This window comes from Bos indicus x Bos taurus, chromosome 1 (genome assembly GCF_003369695.1).
Source record: "Bos indicus x Bos taurus breed Angus x Brahman F1 hybrid chromosome 1, Bos_hybrid_MaternalHap_v2.0, whole genome shotgun sequence".
NCBI classification, from domain to species: domain Eukaryota; kingdom Metazoa; phylum Chordata; class Mammalia; order Artiodactyla; family Bovidae; genus Bos; species Bos indicus x Bos taurus.
Window position 1 is genome coordinate 143,711,098 of NC_040076.1, and position 16,586 is coordinate 143,727,683.

General features: G+C 60.9%; 1 protein-coding gene across 2 annotated transcripts; it reads right to left on the minus strand.

The window, feature by feature from the left end:
- Positions 1 to 4,650: 4,650 nt before the first annotated feature.
- Positions 4,651 to 16,586, minus strand: CFAP410 (cilia and flagella associated protein 410). Of its 2 annotated transcripts, none has more exons than XM_027547412.1 (7): positions 16,304 to 16,586; positions 14,493 to 14,511; positions 13,080 to 13,126; positions 10,329 to 10,558; positions 9,987 to 10,158; positions 7,942 to 8,032; positions 4,651 to 5,862 (listed from the first exon to the last, which is right to left on the minus strand). In XM_027547412.1, exons 1-7 carry the CDS (start codon positions 16,378 to 16,380, stop codon positions 5,731 to 5,733), a joined length of 768 nt encoding a protein of 255 aa, XP_027403213.1. In that variant the 5' UTR covers positions 16,381 to 16,586; the 3' UTR covers positions 4,651 to 5,730. The 2 variants fall into 2 exon arrangements, with proteins under 2 accessions (XP_027403213.1, XP_027403203.1); XM_027547402.1 differs by having other exon boundaries at positions 7,942 to 8,035.

The following is a 16,586-nucleotide window of genomic DNA, read 5'->3' on the forward strand; positions in this document are numbered from 1 at the left end:
GAAACCTGGGGAGGGCGGGCGGGCTGGTGGTCATCCCCCCACCTGTATGCATGAGTCTGGGGTCCTCCTTTGGCCCCTGGGCTGAGGCTGTCTCAGGGACATGCGTTCTCTGGGGCCATACCCCTTCCTGAACCAACAGCCCCTCACCCCTGTCTGTGTGGTGACCTGACCCCCATGCCAGGCGTGGGAGGACTTCTGAGTCTGACTCTGCCTGGGCTGGGGTCTCAGAAGCAGAGCCAAGGACCCTGGGACAGGTGGTGGTGGGAGGGACCACCCAGGAGACACTGGTGGGGGATCTGGGGGGCTGAGAGGCAGCTAGACACTTGTCACCACTGGGGGCTATGGGTGGGCTGACCCCTGGAAGTCCCTGGCTTGCGGGAGTGCCTGGCTCCACAGCAGATGCCAGCACCGAGGCGCCGAGAGGAGGACAAGCTGGATGTGGACCACACAGCTGTGCTTGGTGGGTCCCTGTCACTCTGAGCAGGCTGCCTACCCATATGTTTCCACAGCAGTTACCTGGGCACTTCGTCCAGGGCTGCCCTGCCCGCACTCCTGCCCTTGGCACCCACAGAGGTCAGGTGAGGTTTTTTGGGAGGCCCTGACCTCGGAGGGTCCACAGGCCCAATTGGGAGTCCCCGGGTTGGAGGGCCTCCTGGTCAGGTCTCAAATGGCTGACCGGCTCTAAGGCTGAGGCTGGTGCCCACTTCTCTGGTTCCTTCATGTCCCCACAGACCCTGGCTTTTTCCAGGGTTTTCGGATTGGTTTTGCTTAAATGTGCAGAGTCTACAGATCCTGGTAAAACCCTGGAATATTGGCCTCGCAGGCTCTTTATCGCTTCTCCAGGCTGGGCACTGGGTGTCCTGGGGTGGCCCGGGCCCTATCACTGCAGGGGTCAAGGGGAGCTGGGCGCGGGTGAAGCCAGCACTGGGCAGTGCCTGGGCCAGCGTGGCATCCTGGCAGGCAGCAGTTGCCTCAGCAGCAGGGGAGGACCTGGCCCCATACTGGCCTCTGCCAGCTAGGACACTTCCTCCAGGCCTGCCATCTGCCTCCTTGAAGCCACTCAGCCTTCCTCCCTGGGGCGTGCCAGTGCGGGGCACATAGGGAGCTGCCTCCCAGGCCGAAAGACGTCAGCGGTGCCACCGGCCACCTGACCTGCAGCTGGGAAGCAGAGGGTGAGACTGTAGCAGCTGCAGGAGAGCCTAGGGGTCCAGCCCCACCGCTGTTCTGCTCCTCCCCGTCACCCGCTTTCCTCCTCTCAGCCAGCCCTGGGCTCCCCAAGCAAAGGGGTCTCACCAGGACCTCAGGAGCTGCCTGTTGACAGAATTCCAGTGTTTGCTGCTCCTGAGCTCAGGGAGGGAGGGACCACAGCCTTCTTAGCCCTGATCTGAGGATGCCTGTCAGGGGGACTGAGGTCACCTGATCAGGGCAAGCCCACCAGGACACCCCCTGTCATTAAGGCAGAGTCACCTGATGAGGGGCTTCCCTGGTGGCTCAGCTGGTAAAGAATCTGCCTGCATTGCAGGAGACCTGGGTTTGATTCCCGGGTTGAAAAGATCCCCTGGAGAAGGGAAAGGCTACCCACTGCAGTATTCTGGCCTGGAGAATCCCATGGACTGTATAATCCATGGGGTCACAGAGTTGGACACGACTGAGCAACTTTCACTTTTCACTTCCACCTGATGAGGGCCTTCACTACATCTGTGAACTCTTCACCTTGGCCGTATAAGGCAGCATATCCACACTCAGATTGCCCTCCCACTTAGGGGTGGGGTCTTATCTGGTGGACACACCAGGGGTCAGGACCTTGGGGCACCTGAGAATCCCACCCCCTCCCCCAGACAACAAGCGTGGGCTTCACTTGCAGGGAGTGTGTGCGCTGCAGTTTCTCAGAACAGGGTGGGGTGGTGTGTACAGCCAAGGACACGCCACAGAGGACATAGCTGACTGAGGGGCTGCGGGCCCAGGAGCAGGGTGAGCCAGAGGTCATGTATCACCCTCTGGCTGCCTGAGGCTGAGGAGGAGCCTGGGAGGGGCTGAGTGAGGTCTGCTGCACACAGGCGTGCTGGGCATGTGTTCCCGTGGTCCAGAGAGCAGGAGCAATCACCCTACCCGCCTTGGGAAGCAGCCTGAACCCCCCATGTCCACAACTCCTGCTCTGCCCCCTTGGTCTAGGGCCACCCCGCTGGGAAAGGAGGGGAGCGTTTGAACCCAGAGCCCCTCTCAACACTGACAGCTGCCCCCAGGCCCAGGGCAGCTCTCCACAAGCCACACCCCCTCCCTGAGCCTGGTGCCCACTGGGGAGGCAGTCAGGAAAGGCTCTGGGACGCACGCGACCACAAGTGCATTGTTTTTCTGTCTCAGCATTCTTGAGCTCTTTCTTACGATGTGAAGACTATTATTTCAGGCCCTACCAAACCCTGCTATTTCTGCGAGGCTTCCAGGGAAGGCAGCCCATGAGTCATTCTTGCGGGGGTGATGGAACTTGGAACAGTATCCACCGAAGCAGACGTTTGTGCAGCAGGTTTAACTAGAGCCCTTCTCTGTAATCCTGCCGGCGGCAGGCTCAGCAGGTGCTGGACAGTGTTTCTGGGTAATCGTTCCAGAGGCTCCCGCGCAGGTGCACTCCGACGGGGCAGTGGGAGGGACCTCCCCTGAGGGCCTAAGTGCAGGGGGCGGGGGAGGCCCTCAGACTCTGTTGCAGACCCTGGAGAGTCCGGCCAGGGGACATCAAGGCCGCAGGCAGTGTCTGTCTCAGTCTGATGGTCGAGTTGGGGTGCCCACACGTCAGGGTCCTCATCTGTCAGCAGTCCCACCCACTGGGTATGTGGGGACGGTGAGTGATACTGTCTTGGCTTTCCCACTTGTTGACATCTTGAGGAAGTGTTGATTCAGACACTACACCCCTGGCCTGGCTAAGGTTCATAGGTTTGTCTCTTCAACCCTGCCCCACCCACCAGTCCCCCGAGGAGGGGGAGGGGTATCTGTGGGGCTCCTCAGGCCGAGCTGTGGCCACCCACCTCTCTTGCATGATGCTGTGATGGGCAGCTTTGCCTTTATGCAGAAACAGTGCTTTTTCCTAATGTCAAAAGTGACAGTCCTCAGAAGCAGAAAGACACCGACTTCCCAGGGAGCAGGCCCCTTGTTGAACAAGTGTGAAGACTCTCAGGTCGGTGACAGTGGAGTGCGGACCCAGCTCAGGCTCCCACGTGCCTGTGTGCCCCGGCTGAGTGGCTACAGGAGCACAGGGCAGACACGACTCTCATGCTGGCAGTACCGTTGGCCTCACTCAACTGGGCCACCGTGCACTGCCACTCCCAGCTGGGCTGGCACTCTTCTTGGCCCGAGATCTGGCGAGTGCCACGGCTGCATCTTGCCTGCACGGCATACCCAGGTCCTCCCAGGCTTTGGGGGGTCCCTTTGGAACCACAGGCTTCCCAGGAAGACCCTGGAGCCCTTGTCCAATCACAGTGCCCTGGAGAACCCCTGTCCTGGGAGGATGCTGGCAGCAGGGCCCCTTTCTTGTCTGGTTTCCCAGACGGTTTGATGGGGGACCTGTGAGTGTCCCCCAGGTTCAGGGACGGAGGCACCGACGAGTGCTGCCCCAGGGGACGACTATCAGAGGGTGGCCCAGCGTCCTCCAGCAAACGGAGCAGCCCTGGGCTTGGGGACATGGTGGGTCAGTGGCCCCTGGAAGGCGTGTTCCCTCCTGCTCCTTCTGGAAGGTGCCCCCAGTCAACACGATCAGAGGGCACCCTGAGAGTGTCTCCCCAGAACTCAGCTCCCCTTCTGACTCACTGTGGGGGTGGGGCAGGGCAGAGGGAGGGGCTGCAGCTCAAAACTGTGCTGTAGGGGCTCTGGGGGTCCCCACCCACCTGACAGTCTAAGATGCGATGTCACCTCCACGTGGGAGGCTCTGGTCGGGGGACACCAGCCATCCCCTGGCTCTGGCTGCACTGTGGCCTGGCCCAGTCAGTGCCACAGCCAGGTCAGGCCCAGACCCCACTTGTCCTGCCAGATGAGTGTTGGGCCCTCCACGCAGCATGCTAGCAACTGGCTCGGTGGACCCCGAGGTGGGGTCTGAGATAGTGACTGCCCTCGTTCCTGCGCAGCAGCTCACAGGGAGCACGTGGCGTGTGGCTGACCTGCAGCGACACTGACGAGCGCTTCAGATGAACAGTGTGCCCTCTTGGGTCTCAGCCCTCCCCTCCATAACTGGGACCAGCAGGACACACTCACGGGTGTAATGCTAACACCTGCTTTGCTCAGAAACCCTGCTCTCAGTGTCACCTGGGGACAAGCTCAGAGTAGGGCTGTGACGTGAACATTACAGATCAGAGGCCTGGGATCCAGGCCAGGGCCAGAAGCGCTTTGTCCTCAGTCCAGCCTGAGGGCTTCAAAAGAGCACTAAGTAGGCAGGTGGCTGTGAGTGGGACCCAGTGAGTTGATGGGAGGCCGTGACTAAGGAGTCAGAGAAGGTGAGAGGTGGGGGTGATGCAGAGTCAAGGGGCTAATGCGGGTATTCATTCCAACCAGGGTGCAAGTCAAGGGTCCCCGACTGAGGTGTACCAGGACATGGGGCTGGGGTGGTGGGTGTGAGAGGTGCCCGGTGGGCGGGGAGGAGGGTGTTAATATCACACAAACACACCCAGCTTGTTCTCACCAGGATGGACTTTATTGGGAGCATCCAACATCTCATAATTACAAGAGAAGGCACGTGCATGGCAGAGGCCATCCGTTCTGGATGCCCCCACATGGCGAGTCCCCACTTCCCAAGGCCAGAGCCCACCCCTTCCCTGAGAACTACAGGGGGCCCCACCGATGAACCACGCCTTCCCCGGGGCTCCCAGGGGAGACGAGCCTCAGTGGGTGCAGCTCCCTCTTCCCAGAGTCAGGGGTCTTCCAGGTGCTCAGCCATCCCCCCTTGGGTCTGTGCACCCCCAGCTTCCCACTGGATGCCAGTGCCTGCCACTTCCACCCCAGCAAGAATAGGCAGGCACTCCCTAAAGGCTCAGATGGCCCCTCCTCCCACTGTGGCCCCAGGACAGCCCCTGGGACTGCGGCTTCCCTGCCAGCGACGCTTCCCAATGGAAGAAAACCTAAGGCATGGTTTCTAGAAGCTGTCCCTTCCCATGCAGCTGCTGCTTCTGACCGGCTCCCTGTCATCCAGCCCCTCACGCAGGGGCAGCATAGGCTCCTGCGTCGTGTGGGGCTCTCGACAAGGGACACAAAGTGCCCCACAGACAAGACGTCCTGGAGGCGGCAGGCGGCCTGTCCCTACGCTGCCTTCATTCTGGAAGTTCCCTGCGGTTGACAGAAATCCATCCTGTGACCAAGTCACAACTGGCATGGAGAAAACACGTGAGTAATGCCGTCACCTTAACAAGAGTGAACCTGTCACGGAGGACATGCCTGCTCCCACACCAGACTTCGGGAAAGCATTTATTAGGAGGACGGCCGCAAAGCCCACCCTGAGGAGGAGCCACACGAAGGTGGTCCTAGGAGACAGGAGGCACCAGCCACGACCCTCCCAGCAGAGGGCGCAGGGCGGTCTGCCCAGCAGCCTCTCCTGCCCCTGCCGGGTGCCATCTGCAACAAGAGCCCGGCTTCCCAGGGATGCAGCCCTGTGCCTGGGCTCAGCCTGGGGTTGGCCAGCAGAGGCTGCAGCTGGGAGCCCCCTTCCCAGGTTCGGGAAGACACTGGGCTTCAGTGCAGGGTCCCGCTGACTTGGGGTCACTCCATGTCCTCCTGCAACTCCCGCTTGTGCAGGGCCTGGAGCCGGCTGACCACGGTCTGGTGGACGGCCTCCAGTCCCTCGATGTCCAGCTCTCGCAGCAGCATCAGGATGGCCATCAGGATATTGTTCTGGGGACACAGAGAGTCACTGCCTGAGCGCCACGCCTGTGACGCTGGGCCACCCACACCACACACATCACCAGAGCACAGCCTTCAGGGGGCAGCCTTCCAGACAGACCCAGGCGGATGGAAGCCGTGGCCGTGGCTGGGGTACAGCACTCGCCACCTGCAGGGACTTCCTAGGTCACCTCCTGCTCACAGCCCCAAGGCCCAGAGAGGCTGAGTAACAGGCCTTCATCACACAGCTGGTCAGTGATGGAGCGGAGACCAGAAGCAGGTGCTCAGTAACATGTGCTCAAATGCACATGGGCTTAGTGTGTGACATGCACACGTGTCCACACAACCACACCCGGGTCCCATCTGCATTTGAGCAGAGAAATGCCACTTCTACTGGGAAAATCCGGGAAGGATTTTACACAAAAAGGCTATTTGAGCTGATCCTTCTTGTGGGATGACTGGAGGGATGGCCACAAGCCAGAGCACGTGGCCTATGTGGACACGCTTGGGATGCTGGCCCCTGGCCTCTGCAATGCCCTAAGGCTCCTGCTCCCTCAAATCTCGCTAGCTCCCCGTGTCCCCAGGTCTTCCTGGCCACCAGCACCCGCACTCAGAAGCTTGTGGGGGGCTGGATGCCTCAGGGTCACCCAGCCTGGGTGACCACAGGGACCCCTGCAAGCAGGGCCAGACCATTCTGTCCTCTGCTTTCAGAGCAAGCATCTTGCTTGAGCAGGTGTGATAATCTTCTGTATGTATCTATGGCAGGCACGGAGTTGAACCAGAACCTTCAGTCCCTGGTCCACTCTCCTCGGCAGAGGCCCTGCCATGGGGGTGGGGTGGGAGCTCCTGGCCTCAGCCCAGCCGCTGGGCAGACCTGCCACCCGCGACAGTACACACCTCGGGCTCCTCCTGAAATGTGTGGAAGGTGTGTGCAGGGACCCGGAGCTGTCCCACACAGCCAGCTTGCACAAGAGCAGGCTGTGGTCCCAGGGGCAGTGGCCCACTGGGGTGGGGCCAGGGGAGGGAGACTGGCCACAGGCCCACTGACTGCTCTCTGGACTGGCCTTCGGCCCACGGTCACACCCACCACAGCCCTGGGGGGACGCCTTCTGGTGGGGACGGGCCTCAGTGTGTCCGACTCTGCACCTCTGGTGAACTCTGTGCCCATTTCAAGCCATCGCTGCACAAATGAGTCAGGGAGGCCCTGCTGTGGCTTCGGGCAGCCCTGCCTGGACGTAGCGCCAGCCTTTGTGAGCCCACAGGGAGGTCACAGCACCCTATGGCATGGGTCAGGCCGAGCAGGGGCTGGAGCAGGTGCCAGGGGTCCCGTCCGCCCCCACAGACCCCAGTCCTGACAGCCCCCGCCCCCCCGTGCCCGGGTGGCAAGGTCCTCTCCAAGTTCTCCCTGCCAAAGACTGGTCAGGGGATGACTCTGAACCTGCTGGCAGGTGGGGGCACACAGGGAAGCTGCTGTGCCGGCCAGAGGACACAGAGGGAGAAATGGCTCCGCCCTTCAGGGGTAGGGCGGCCTGTGAGCAGGGACAAGCCCAGACACAAGACACAGTGACTCGAGCAGCAGATGGAGGAGACCCTGGAGGGAGCTGGTCTTCACTGATGTACCCCGGCTGCCCCCTACGTTCAGCCAACACCCGTGATCCTCACAAGGAAGCCTGTGGAGCCCAGGGGCCCGCTGCATGGTCCCCGCATAGGGATACCACCCTGCCCCTGCCCCTACTAGAGCATCCCCACTTCCAACAGCAGGCGGGAGGGCTCTTCCCAAGCAGCAATCTCTCTGGGTTGAGCACTGCCACAGTGACCTTCCCACCCCCCAGGACCGCCCTCAGCACAGCCCCCTGCGCTGGGGACCCCACTGCCCACAAAGGCACCCCCTCTCTGCTTGCCATGTCCGACCAGCTTACATCTGGACACAGACACTGGATCCAGATGGCTGGCTTCCCACCCGCTGGGGCCTGGCTTTGCGCGTCACTGCAGTGTCTCCAGCCCCGTCCCTCAGCTCTCAGCCCCCAGTGTCCACACTCTGTGGAGGGGGAACCAGGGCCATCTCCCACCAGGTGGCCTCATCACACTCACCTTGCTCGAGCGACTGCTTGCGGCCTCCTGCTGTGAGAACGGAGGAAACTGGTCCCGGGAGGTGGGCTTCAGGCCAAGCTGCCCCTGGTCGCTGCTGGCAGGAGGAGGACAGCGGGGAGTGAGGCCGGAGGCAACTGGAGCCCAGCCCTCGCTGTCCACACATCTGTGGGTCCGGGCCCGGCACCCCAGGGCACAGGGAGGAAAAGACTCCTAAAAGTAGACCCTACCCATCTGCAGGGAAACCGCCACTCCAGACTCTGCTTCTGGGGGTTGGGAGCAGTGGACAGAGGGGTGTGGCAGCACAACTTTTCTCAGCCCTGGGGTCACCTCCCTCCCCCTGGAGCTCACACAGGATGGGGCACTAACACACACGACATATGAGCCCCGGACATGGAGGGGGGCCTGCAGCTAACCCCTGCCAGGCGACAGCCATGCGCCCTCCCCCCACGCCGCCGGAGCAGCCACGTGCCCTCTGGCCAAGCCGCAGGAGAGCCACGCCCCCTCCCCGCCACGCCGAAGGAGAGCCACGCACCTTCCTGCCAGCCGTGGGGCAGCCACGTGCCCTCCTCCCACGCCACGGGAGAGCCACGCCCCCTCCCGCCACGCCGCGGGAGAGCCACGTGCCATCCTCCCACGCTGTGGGGCAGCCACGCGCCCTCCTTCCATGCCACGGGAGAGCCACGCTCCCCTCCCACCACGCCGTGGGGCAGCCACGTGCCCTCCCCGCCACACCACGGGGCAGCCACGTGCCCTCCTACCATGCTGAAGGAGAGCCACGCCCCCTCCCGCCACGCTGCAGGAGAGCCACGTGCCATCCTCCCACGCTGTGGGGCAGCCACGCGCCCTCCTTCCATGCCACGGGAGAGCCACGCTCCCCTCCCACCACGCCGTGGGGCAGCCACGTGCCCTCCCCGCCACACCACGGGGCAGCCACGTGCCCTCCTACCATGCTGAAGGAGAGCCACGCCCCCTCCCGCCACGCTGCAGGAGAGCCACGTGCCATCCTCCCACGCTGTGGGGCAGCCACGGGCCCTCCTCCCATGCCGCGGGAGAGCCACCCCCTGCCCCGCCACGTGGGAGAGGCACACGTCCTCCTCCCATGCCGCAGGAGAGCCACGTCCCCTTCCGCCATGCCACGGGACAGCCACGCCCCCCTCCCACTAGCCACTGGACAACCACGCGCCCTCCTCCCACGCCGCAGGAGAGCCATGTCCCCTCCTGCCACACCGTGGAGCAGCCACGTGCCCTCCTGCCATGCCGCGGGACAGCCACACGCCCTCCTGCCACGTGGGAGAGGCACACACCCTCCTCTCACGCTGAGGGACAGCCATGCACCCTCCCGCCATGCCGCGGGAGAGCCACACGCCCTCCCGCCACGCCACGGGGCAGCCATGCACCCTCCTCCCACACTGCAGGTGAGCCACGCCCCCTCTTGCCACGCTGTGGGGCAGCCACATGCCCTCATGCCAGGCCATGGGAGAGCCATGTGCCCTCCTGCCACGCCACGGGAGAGCCACATCCCCTCCTGCCACGTGGGAGAGGCACACGCCCTCCTCCCATGCTGAGGGACAGCCACGCGCCCTCCTGCCATGCTGTAGGAGAGCCAGCAGGTGGCCCTCATTTGCGAGTGGATGCCTGGCCTGTGCCCCACTGAGAACAGTGGTCTTCACCATGTTCCCCACGTCCAGTTTCTGCCCATAAACAGCCATCAGCTGAGGTACCCTGTGGGTCAGAAAGGGCCCTTCCTCGGCCCGCACACCCTGTCATCCCCAGGACTCCTGACCAGTGGCTCGGGTGGCCAGGGTCACAGGGCTTCCGTTCGGCGCAGCCGGCCCCATACCTCCACCAGCTCACCGCCCGAGTCCACTGCTCCCCAGGAGGGCTGGTCTTGCACTTGGCAGAGCTCCCTGCCCTGGGTCTTCTCTCAGCCATGCAGCTGACACCAGGCTGGGGACCAGAGCCAGACCAGAAACAAGCACACACACCCCCACCCCCAGTCCCAGAAGTGCAGCTGCGGGAGGGCTGGGGAGGCCCACGGGCCACACCTGGCCTCCCCCTTGCCGAGGTTCAGAGGATCCTGTGTCGTCTCAGTGGCAGCGTCCACAGCACTCAGGGTATAGGACAGCTCGGGTGGGCCGCTCCCCAAGTCCTCTCTGCTGGGGGCCGTGACCTCCTCTCCCTCCATCAGCGCCCGGGACACCTCTTCCTCCGTCACAGCTGGGGGGTGGTGCAGAAGCATCAGTGGCCTCACTGCACATGAGCCCACCCGGCCCAGCCTGGCTGTTCCCTCGGCTCAGTGCGGTCCCCTTTGGAGAGGTGGCTCAGCCCTCAGGAGGCCGGCCTCTCTTGCACCTGTGATGGGGGCAGGGGGATATAAGGACACCCACCCTGGTTGTCCAGCTTCTGCAGCTGCGGCAGAGTGCGCAGGACGGTCATGCGGTAGAGGTGGGGGCAGGTGCCACAGCAGGGGTTCTCGGCCAGCCAGAGCACCCGCAGGCGCGGGAGGCCCTTCAGGTGGATGAGCTCTGCAAGGCTGGGAATGCGGTTCTTGCGCAGGTACAGCTCACTCAGCTGCCGGCAGCGGCTCACAGGCTCCAGGCTGGAGATGCTGTTGACACTGCGTGGACGCGGCCGTCAGCGCCGGTCCAGGGCCCCCACCCCACCACGCAGACGAGCACTGCCTGCTGGTGCCCACCTGCCCTCACCTTAGGGTGGAGGGCAAGGGAGCCCCCAGGCCCAAGAGAAAGCTTTACCCTCCAGCTGCAGTGGGAGCGGCAGCCCCTACTCTGCTGTGGCTGCGAGGAGTCCATGTCAGGGTGGGAGTCCCGACAGGACAGGGGACTGAGGACTCCATGGGACACACCAGTGAGCCCAAAATGGGCAGTAGCCAGGAAAACCCACGACGAACCTAAGCAAGCCCACTCAAGCCCCACACGACCAAGACCTGAACACTGAACTTCCAAACCCCATGTTCACAAAAGAATTAACTACAGAATTAAACTGAGTGAACGGGAAAGAGGAAATCATCCAGACACCAGGCAGAGACCTGCAGGTTTGAGCTGACAGAGCAGGGTCACCTCCCGCACACCCAGATGGACGAGCCATGAATGCAGGCTCAGTGTGAGGAGGGTGGCTGACCATAAGCCTTAGGCCGTGGGGGATCTGCCCGTCCTGCCAGACTGTCTGGACCACTCTCCGTTGGATGCTGGGCTGGGCTGGGCAGGGATGCCCTCACTCACCCCTAGGGTCACTCCCACCACACCCGACACTGTCACTGAAGCAGCGGGACAAGGGTGCCACCGTCTCAGCACAAGTGAACCCAGGCTCTGGGATCCTCGCGATGGGGGAGCCACACAGGCCGTCGGGGTGGAGGCTTGAGGTCGAGGGCTTGAGCCGGCAGGGGTCGAGAGACCCCTCCTTGACCACTGGGCTATGGCCTCCCATAGCTCTTGCTACAGACTGACTGTGTCCCCAGATCCACACATTGAGATCCTGACCCCCAGTGCAGTGGTGTGAGGATGTGGGGCCCCCATGAGTGGGGCCAGCGCCATTATGAAATGGACCCCCAGAGCTGTCCGAACCTTCTGCCAGGTGAGGACACAGGGCGCCCTCACCAGACACTGGTCTTGGACTTATGGCCTCTGAACTATGAGGAACAAATGCCTGTGAAATCCCATTAGAGCAGCCAGACCGGACTAAGCCTTGCCACCCATGGGCATTGAGAGCAAACCAAAACGATGTAATTGCACAGGACTGCCGCCCAGCGGCCTGGGGTCAGTGGCTTAGCCGCGGGGCCCCCCAGTTCCAGAAAGGCTAGGAGTCCAGGCCACAGCCCTGGGCACTGTCCCTCTTCGGGCCGCAGCGATGAGAACCACTGCGGTACAAGGGGCCTTGGCTCAGAGGCTGGGGACTTGCCCCAGAGCCCTGATGGCGCTCGGTAGAGACGGGGTTAAGTCCACACCTGATCCAAGTTTCCTACTATTTGGGGAATGAAAGATAAGGCCTTTTTTGTCAGGTAAGGCCTTCTAGGTGCACATCCCCGACAGCTTCACTGACAATCGTCACAGGTAAGTGATGGCAGACGCCAGGCGCTTGCACACACTGGCTGCTCCGTCTTCCCCACTGCATCCACTCCTCCTCGCCCCCTGCTCACAGTCATTGTCTTACAGCTGGGGGAGCCGAGGCACAAGGGCCGAGCTGGGCCCAGGCTGGGAGAGGGGCTCCGGGCCCACTCCTTCATTCATTCTTTCATTCCGCAAGCAGGTGCCAGCCCCAGCCTGTCGGGCCAGGGCCGGAGGTGGGTGAGCACAAGGTGGGTGGCAGAAGGCACCCAGGGTGACCGCCGAAGGCACAAGAACAAGCGGGGTCAGGAAGGACAGGGTGGCCAGTGTGACGAGGAAGGTAAGTCTCAGGACCTGCATGGGACCCAGGGCCTGCAACCCCACACACAGGGCGAGTCCTGAGACCTTCTGAGCTGCCAAGCAAGGAGTTAGCCTTCATTGCAGCGCTTCAATCTCCACAAGGTTTACACATGGGGACCTGCAGAAAGCACTCCAACATCTGCAGGGGCAGCCTCCTCCCCAGACCCAGAGTGGGTAGGTCAGAGTTCAGGTAGGGAGAGACTTCCTCCTTCCCTCACCTTCCAAATGCCCCCACCCCACCCGGAGCCTGGAGCCCCAAAGGCAGCATTTGGCTCATTCAAGGTTTCTTTAGTCTGTTAAAAGGTGTATGACCCTGGAAGAGTGACTATTATCAAGGACAGACCATGCAGTGCAGGGAAGTTGGCAGAGCTCCGGGCACTGATGGAACCAGGACGGAGACAAGGCTGGCACTGGGGGCGCTGGGACAGACACAGCCACCCTAGGGTGGCACCCCATGACCCAGGGACGGGGGTGGGGAGGCAAGCTCGGGGGGAGGCCTGGGTGCCCTCCTGGAAGAAGGGCAGAGTTAAGGAGTAACCAAGCCCTGGTGCTACCTTGGTGTAGCCTGCAAAAGCAGGCCTCCCAGACCAAGGATGGGAGTTATCAAAGGATAATTAGTTATTCAGGTTATTAACCAGCCCACGGGAGGGATCTGGACACTCTCCTCATCTTCCAGCCCTGGTGACTTAGGAGGGGTGGCCAGCAAGGGTTCGGTACCTGAGGGTGATCACTTCCAGGCTGGGCATTTCCCGGCATATGGAGATCTATGAAGGAAAAGAACGTGACTGCAATCATCACAGGATGCTGGCATGTGACATCACATCTCTCCAGCAGCCAAAAGAACCCAGGGGGAGCTTCTGCCCACCCCCTGACAAGGGCCCAAGCGGAAGAGCCTCCCCCTTCCCGACTAGGAACACGCAGGGCTTTGCAGCCCATTCCCCTCTGCAGCCCAGACGTCCCCTCTGCCTGATGGAGAGATGGCACCCTCTCCACAACTCGAACCAGCATCATTACCACTAAACGCTGCCAGCCATTGAGATGGGGCATTTCTAATTGTAGATATCCTCAAAGGACCTCAGTGAGGAGACTCAATGGACAGCCAGCCTTTCTCCCTACTGTCCCTGACATCCAAGGAAAGGAGAGAAGCCCCTTCTTGCCAACAGAGCTGTTGTGATATGGAGACAGGCTCAAAACTAGACCTGAGAACATGTTAACACTGACTCAGGGGAAAGGGCCAGTGGGGCACAAGCTGGTCCATGAAGACCCATAACCTGCAAGACTGATGAGCAGTGGAGCCCCGAATATGTGTGTGTCTGTCTGCCAGACAGTGGGCATGGGGCCAGAGAGGGCTCCTGACATCAACAAGCTGTCTGGTCAGGATGCTTCACACGTGCACTGAATCTGTTTTCTGTTACAGCAGTGTTTTGCCTTGTCTTTGCTGCTACAGAATCAGGCGCAACAGGCTTTTCTGGAGGGCTCCGACTCTCAGCATGTCCAACTTTGCTTTTCAGGATAGGTACAGTTCAAGTTCCAAAACAGAAGTTGGTAAGAACCAACTGCTGGGCACCCCACTCTGTGTGAGCTGGAGACATTCATCCCAGGACTGGGGGCTGGGGTCGGGAGTGGAGTTGGGAAGAAACCGAGTCACAGACACTCAGCTCCGCTCAGCTCCTCTCTCTGCCCCTGCCCAGCCCTCATCTCTTCCTGCCACGGGAATAGCGGGTGAAGATGGATCTGACCAGGGAAGGGGCTGAAGAGAGGAAATTCCTTAGGGACATGAAGTCCAAGAATCTATTAAAAAAAGTTTAAAAAGACCCCCCTCCCCCAAGCCAAGTGCACTGTTCCTAAAGTCAACCAAGCACGTGGGGCCCTTCCTCAGGTGGGAGAGGTCTGCATCCTGGATCAGCCCCCTCTTCTGTGAGGCCCGCTTCTCATCTGCAGGAAGATGTGTGAAGGGACTTTGGAATTAACTTGGGGCTACAGAACTTCTTTTCACAAGTGGCTCTTCCTTACTAAAGCTGCTAAAGTAACAAATGGACGGGGACCTGGATGGGATGGGTGTGGGTCTGTCCACTTAACCTTCCTCCCAGGGATCAGGGACCATTTGGAGATGACCAGCATGGTACTTACATCAGTGAGACGGCTGCCCCTGGGGAGAGAAAAGACATATGCACTTTTAGTTTGTCAAAGTTGAATAAAAAAACTAAAAACAAAAATTAATGACAAACGTCTACAAACTTTAAGAGTCTACGACTTTGGACTCCCCTGGTGGTACAGTGGATAAGAATCGGCCTGCCAGTGCCGGTGACATGGGTTCCATCCCTGGTCTGGGAAGATTGCACGTGTAACTGAGCTTGTGCACCGCAACTACAGAGCCTGTGCTCTAGAGCCCGTGAGCTGCAGCCCACGCGCCTGCAGCCCGTGCTCTGCAACAAGTGAAGCCACTGCGATGAGAAAAGCCCGCGTACTGCAACCAGCGTGTGGCCCCCACCTGCCACAACTAGAGAAAAAACCTGCAGGTAGCAACAAAGGCCCAGCGCAGCCAAAAATTAAACACCTGAGTTTTTAAAAAAGAATCTGTAAGTGAGAAAAAAAAAAAGTATATGATTTCAACGACCAAGTAAAAGAAAACTTTCTCAGACGACTGACAAAGGTGCCCAAAATCATTTCCAGGTTGATTTTGGACAAAACCATTTGATGCTGGTGGCTGCTCTTCAGACTAAGCAGTGGCAGAGGCTGCCCCGTCTGAAGGACACAAAGACTCACTCATGCTCAAGGCTGCTGTGCCCAGGGATAATTCCCTAACACACATAAACAAGGGAGTCTTTGCAACAGGACAAGTTCAAAGGCTGAACTTATGACTTATGAAACACACTTCAGAAAGCCTGAAATGTGGTCGTTGTGCCTCCCTCCCGAGGGGAAGGCTGACTGCTCACGCAGAACAAGGGCATGCATTGTTGAAAACAAATGACACGAATGCTGTGGCCAAAATACCAGATGTGTGGGGCAGAGAGAAAGGCTTCTAATGAGCAGGCAGATCTCACTGCAGTCAATCTGCCTGCCACCAGCAGGAGGATCGTCCGCTTCTGGCTGAGAGCCACCTGAGCTGTCCAGAGCACGGAGGCGCTCGGAGCCCTGCCTGGAGTCCCCATTGAACACGGGCAGACCTTTCAGGAGTTCCAGGAGCACTCCTGGTCCTTCCTTGGTGCAGCTAGCCCTGGCCACCCTGTCTTTGAGGCTGCACTGACCCCACAGCACCTGTATCTCTAACCATTACCTCCTAGACAGTGAGTCCCCTGGGGACAACGCATCCCTACCCAGGGCTCAATTACAACAGTGTTTACTGAAAGATCACTTTGATGGAGCCTCAGTTTCCTTTCTTTGCCCTAAAAAGGGTGTTAGCCACCTTGATCTCCCATCTCATCAGCAGGCTTGGCTCCCAGGGCTGCTGGCAATTTCAGAAAAGACACCTCTCTACAGAGAACTGTCTGCCCCACTATAGCCATCTAGAAGCCCAAGAGCCAGTCTTCAAGGGAATTCCAATTGTCCTGTGCAAGGAGGGCAGGTTTGGAGTTGTGTGTGAAACACCACCCGGTCAGGAGAGATGAAAATTCTGGAATGGTTTTGCCAAAGGCCCCCTGAGCTTATGCAACACCTCGCAGAGGCTGGGCGGACCAGACATGGGCCAAGAAGGTGAGGCCCAGGTGCCCCTCCTAGATTCCGAACCCCTCTGCATCCTCCGCAGGCCCTTGCAGTCCCCGCTCCAGAGAAGAGGAGGCGGGCAGGGGTCCCCGCTCCAGGGACCCCTGGAGGGGGTTCTGGACAGGGGTCTCCACTTCTAGAAAGCTCTTCCCAGCCATGACCCAGGGCAGGGGTCCGGGGAAGGGTTGTCGGGCAGCGGGGAGGACGCGCGGGGACGGGCTCTGGCCTCTGGTCCTCACCAGCAGTTGAGCTTCCTCACGCTGTGAAGCTCCGAGGCCTTGGCCCGGGACAGGACCATCTTCCGCGTCAGCTTCATGGCGGCGGGCCCCCAGGACCCCAGACCCCGGCAGAACTCTCAAATCTCTCGCTACCTCGGCGGATGTTGGCCACGCCGGCGCCCGTCTCCAAGGGGCGGGGCCCGCATCATTAAGTGCGCGTCCTGAGAGCCCATTGGCCCCCTCTGAGGGGACGGGCCGGCACGAGTGCAGTGGGGCCGCTTGGGCTTCCGCCTCGCGTCTTGGC

Bases quoted from the DNA above. Each gene is read 5' to 3' on its own strand.
- CFAP410 (XM_027547402.1), bottom strand. From the start codon at position 16,380: ATGAAGCTGACGCGGAAGATGGTCCTGTCCCGGGCCAAGGCCTCGGAG. The intron at 10,559-13,079 runs GTACCGAACCCT...GCGTCCACGCAG, and splicing joins CTGGAAGTGATCACCCTCAG to TGTCAACAGCATCTCCAGCC. The intron at 8,036-9,986 runs GTGTGGCCCGTG...TCCTCCTGCCAG, and splicing joins CTCGGCAAGGGGGAGGCCAG to CAGCGACCAGGGGCAGCTTG.